The sequence below is a fragment of the Camelina sativa genome, chromosome 4, assembly GCF_000633955.1.
Source record: "Camelina sativa cultivar DH55 chromosome 4, Cs, whole genome shotgun sequence".
NCBI lineage: Eukaryota > Viridiplantae > Streptophyta > Magnoliopsida > Brassicales > Brassicaceae > Camelina > Camelina sativa.
In genome coordinates this window covers 14,697,777-14,703,327 of record NC_025688.1, presented here as the reverse complement: position 1 = coordinate 14,703,327, position 5,551 = coordinate 14,697,777, and the positions used below count along the sequence as shown (strand labels likewise).

Sequence of the window (5,551 nt, the reverse complement as noted above, 5' to 3'; positions counted from 1 at the left end):
ACAAGCCTTTTCGCATATGCTTCAGCTGCCACATCAGCATCAGATACTGGGGTATACCCTTCCTCTAGCCCAGCATATGAACTTCCTTCTTTCAACACAAGTGCTCCACAGAAACTGCAAGGCCCTTCTCCTTCTTGTTGACAAACTATTTTCCCACACGACAAACAGTTGCTCACTAATTTGTGTCTACGTGCTTGGCATGCACAAGGTTTCCCTTGCTGAAACACTATTGATCCTTTAGCTGCCTCTGCTAGAGAAATCACTTTTCCGCCTTTTTTCTTCTTAGGATTGACTTGCTGCTGGGGAGGAGCTGTTACCTTCCCATTTCCAGCTTGCTGACTAGATGAAGATGTTTTCTCTTTCGGTGTTTTAAATGGTTTCTTGATTCCACTAGAAGCACCGTTATCCACTTTAGGCTTAACATACATCTGCAGTTCTGGACCTGAACTACTACTACCTGCAACATGGCTGGTTGGATCTTTGTATCCTCTTCGCTGTAGATACTCTGCAATGATGCTTTTGCCTTCTTTTCCGATAATATTCTAGATCAAACCATCAATAAAAATCAATCAGAAGTTTCAAGTTAATCCATTTGAAAGTAACTTGGTGACATTGACTCTGAATAGATCCTTCAAGTGACTCTCTGATTCAAGAACTATTGTTATTCTCTGATTCGTACTAAGTAATTAAACAACCTATACATAAAAAAAATGAGCTCTACAACAGTTTCAGAGAGCTTGATTCTAGAAACCTCAGAACTCAATTGGAATCAATTCAAACCTAAATCAGTATCCGCTTCTCCATCGCTACAAAACCAAAGAATCTAAATCATCCAATCTAAGTAACACAAGCATCAGGAGAGTAAAGAGAGAAAGCTTTTACGTCGAGATACTCCTTGGCATCGACAGGCTGAGCGAGATCGCAATAGGAGACTAAACCGGAGATTACATCCCGATCGAAATTCAAACCGGTTTCTGGTCTCCCGCAGAGATCAATTAACGCTTCCTCTAGCCACTGCCCAACCGCCGTTCCCATTATCTCCTCCGTTTCTCTCCGTCGCCTTTAGCCTCTTCGAAACCCCGACAAGGAAGAAGAATCGCTCCTCGCTCTCTAATCGAAATTACATTTTTTATTTCCTTAACAGGCTCGGCCCAATCATAACGGGCCTATATCTGGTGCTATGTTTGAACTTCGAACTTAACCCAAATATGTTAAACCCGGTTTAATAGACACAACCAAAGCTTCGTAATTTAGAGGTTTGTAGTAGTAATTGTTGAATCATGTGTGAATTGATTGAATTGTATGCATGTGTGAATTGCACACGACAAAAGAAATAAATAATACATACTATACGATAAGAATACGATGATATATAATCTTGTAAGCAATTTTTCTATAGTTTATTTTATGTAATTGATTGGATTCAAAAAGTTAATAAAGCAAGTTATAATACAAATTTGACGTACCAATGAACCATCATCTTTTATGAAGGGGGTGGGTAAAGAAATAAATAAGGAAACAATAAGTTATGTGTATGTATAAGCCATGGTCCAAGGTCCCAATACGATTTGATTAGTGGAACATCTCGTGCCCCCACTTCGCATTGCCTGTATCCGACAATCCTCATTTAGGAAACCCCAACACATTTCTCGAAACTATTTTTTACTTTTACTTAATAAATTCAAACAAATATATTAGTTATATATCTTTGCAGTTTTTCTTTTTCTTTTTTAAGATAAGTTATGTAAATCGTTTTATGTTTTATTTTTTAAGATACCAATACAGAGTAGCGCTATATATGATTCAATTCCTTGAACTGATTTATAATTGATAAATGTTTAAATCGTAGGAATAAGCCATATATCAACTCTTAGATGCCATTTCATGATTAAACACAATGTGAAACAAATCCAAATGGTAATTGACTTTACAGATATATTATATATACTTTTTAACCAAAAAAAAAAAATAATAATAAAATTAGACTTATACAGATCTCGAACTCATGATAAAAGTAGTTAAACCGTCTTGGATCATGTCACGTTAAAGAACTATTTGAAGTACCAATACCATGGTCCTAGATAATAATATGAATGAATAAAATGACCAATAATTTGCAATTTCACAGCTAACATATGAGCATATTTTAATAAATGAATCGAAATATGCAAACTAGTAGTATCAACAACAACAACAACAATAACACAACCCATGTATTTGCAAAAATTCCAAATCTTGCTATTGAAAGATCGAGATCTTGTTGTAATCTTGTTTCTCCCGTCGACACGTTTGAACGATCAGAGGCGTAAGTATAGAATCGTCCAAGTGATCACATAACGACACGTAGCAACTGAAAACGGGGACCATGTACGAGCTACACGATAAAATATTGCTTTTTGGAGTGGTTCCCACAAACATACCCACCAAAAGAAGGCTAAGTGTGGCTTGCTTGCTTTGATATTCGGTGCCAATGTGTCTTGTCCTAGATCGTCGCTTTCTATATCCGGACAGAGTTTAGGTGGTTGCATCGTGGCCGTACACGCCTCTATGCATCACACACCCAAGCATTTTGTGGTAATTGTTTATTTTGTTGTCATATGTTGGCAACAATTATCATACATAGTTCAAGAGCTACTATAATTGAGCTGATTGTCAATATTTTATTGTATGTCAGATGTGCCGAGTATACATTTTATTAGAATGTAAATATATATATGAAGATGGTTCGCTTTTATAAGCATCTAGAGACCAAATATGATTTAATCATAATTAGTTATTGAACGTAATACATATAATCCATGGGAGTGCGCGTATGTAGTCGGTACACATTCGCATGCTGAAACGACATTTGAAATACAATAATACGTATATAATATATATATATATATATATATATATATATATATAATGTGAAAACTAAGAAAAAACCACGAAAGAGAACTAAGCAAAAATACCAAAAGATTAATAAAAAGGAATTAGTATGAACTCGACGAAATAATTGAAGTCTGGTCTATTCGACCCATATAGTGACCCGAAAAAAATAGAATTTTGATGTGAGTGCTGTCTTTGTTTTGTGCCACAAAACTTGAAAATTCAACTTCATACGCATTTATATGAAGACGACAACAAAAAATAAGACTAATATTCCTGGAAAAAAAAAGAACAAAAATATTTGATTGGTTAATCTATAGAAGTTACAAATCCAAATCATATACCGACAGTGATTAGACGCTAACGCAACAAATAAACTTTTTGATTGTTGATATTTTCCCCACAGTTTTAGCAACATTCTAGTTTTGGAGGTAACTCGACCGATATGGTTTTTGGTGTCATGACCGTACTTCCTCAAGAAATATATTGTTTGGACTAAGATAAAAATCAACAATAACCAATCATTAGTAACAAATTTAGTTGGTTAAAGAGTCTTTAGATCCAAAGGTCGAAAATTCAAGTTACGTACGCTTAGAAGGAAAGCATTTCCATGTTCACAAGACCGCCTTGGTTAGGCAAAATAATTTCAAGGCATACCCATAACTTTATATATATTGTAAGTACATGTCCATATATCTTTTAGTACTGAGACAATTAACGTAATATTTTTCACTTTGGGTCAATTCGTTTGTGAGATCATTTCAAACTGAGAACTAACTAAAACAAAAAATTTAAACAAGAAAACTAGAAACTAGGCTAACAAAAAAAATTCACCCTTCTTAGATTAATCTACTCATGCTAGCACTTCTCTCTATCCCAATTTATTCAGTTAGTTCTTCTTCATCTTGCAATAATAGCAGGTTTTACTTTTTTGTTCTAAGGCTTTATTGATAGACGTAAGTGAAAATTTAAATATAGCGCGTTGCCAACGGATTGAGTAAGTCAATAACTCTACTCAAAATTAAATGAATGAAGAAGAGTTTAGACTTTAGACTATCGATAAAATGCGTTAGTTTTTATTTTTATTTTTATTACTGTAAGTTATATTCTTAACATGTAAAGTCAAAAGAAAAATTTCATTAGCAAGTGGCTAGCAGAAACAGCTCACTAGATTTCGGAAGAAAGTACTGTATTTGCTAAATCTCCAATCACAATGTTTACTAGGTTTTACATATTTGTAATTCGGAATAAAAAATATATAATTATAATTAACTATGCTAATAATTCGTCCATAGCATGTATATAAATTATTAACTAGCTTAGGCATCTAATGAGATCAAATTTGAATATCCTAAATATCTTGCTTTTAATGATTTTGACTTAAAACAACCTCAAAACAATAGAGAGATAGCAAGTTGGATTGGACAAATACTTATATCTAAAAGGTTCCTTAAAATTTGAAGATTATCTCAATTGATTTTGACAACATGGACTATTATATGATTGCTCGCGATCATGGGTTTAGAGATATAACCGACCGGATTCAAAGTTTCATTGTAACAAATATATACATAATATTAATTAGTATATGATATCGTTGAGGAAAAATAAATATTCATATGATACCGTACCGTTTATAGATTGAATGTATAAGATTTTGACCGCCAATTCACATGACCTTAATCAAGTATATGCCACTTTTGATTTAAATTATACTAGATTATGATCCGTGCTAGAGCACGGGTTGAAATTTATTTTATTTATATTATAATTTTAGAATAAAATTTAATTGATATGATTGTTTTTTAAAGTTTTTTTGATAAAACATTATGCAATAAACTCATATGCTAAATATGATGGCTTGGAAAAAACATCTATTTTGTAAGTTTTATATTGTTAATTTTGTAATTTTATGTACGAGAAATGGTTATGTTTGTTGTTTGTTTTTATTTTAATTTTTAAACATGTTTGGTAAAAGTTTTTTAATATGACCCGTGTTTAGGTAAGATTTTATTTTTAACTGCACAATAAGATCTTAGAAATCACGATTAAGTGTGATAAATTGCCAAGATTTTTAATCTTTTTTACGCCTAAGAGTATATTTTTATGCCTAATAATATATATTTTGTAACAATACATGAAATACTAAAGATTTTGTTTAGAAAATTGTATAAATCATTGGAATATTCTTTTTAAGAAGATTTTTTGGGATATTCTTAAGTGTATTCATATAGCCCACATATTGACTAATTAATATATAACGTTGTTTTGTAACCAACCTATATTTAATCTATACCCTATTTTGTAACTAACTTATAAAATTATATAGTCTACCAAAAAATGTCGCAGATACATTACATAACCTTGTAAATTCTAGTTGATACTACAGTCTACCTTGCATGCTAAAACTATATTTTCTACCAGAATCAGTTTTTTTTTTTTTTGTTATAAACTGTTTTGTTAGAATTTTGTTTTTGATTTATAGTTCCGACCAATAATATATATATATATATATATATATATATATATATATATTATATTACCAATTTTTGTCGCGACATCATCTCTAGTATCGATAATTGTCAAAACTCTACCCAAATTGCCGCAGAAGATTTTACCAAGGAACCTTAGGTTATGTTCCGTGACAATTACATCAGCTTGGATTACACAAAACCCTATG

The 5,551-nt window shown here is 32.0% G+C and overlaps 1 protein-coding gene across 2 annotated transcripts in view; it reads right to left on the bottom strand.

Annotated features, from left to right (window-relative positions):
- Positions 1-1,103, bottom strand: part of LOC104780565 (activating signal cointegrator 1) — a 3,269-nt gene extending 2,166 nt beyond the window's left edge. The window contains exons 1-2 of one of the 2 annotated variants that reach the window (XM_010505063.1): positions 883-1,103; positions 7-542 (exon numbers count right to left, since the gene is read on the bottom strand). In XM_010505063.1, coding sequence (XP_010503365.1) covers positions 7-542; positions 883-1,035 — 689 coding nt within the window. In that variant the 5' untranslated portion in view covers positions 1,036-1,103. The remainder of the gene's footprint in view (positions 1-6; positions 543-882) is intronic. The other variant, XM_010505064.1, reaches the window with a different exon arrangement.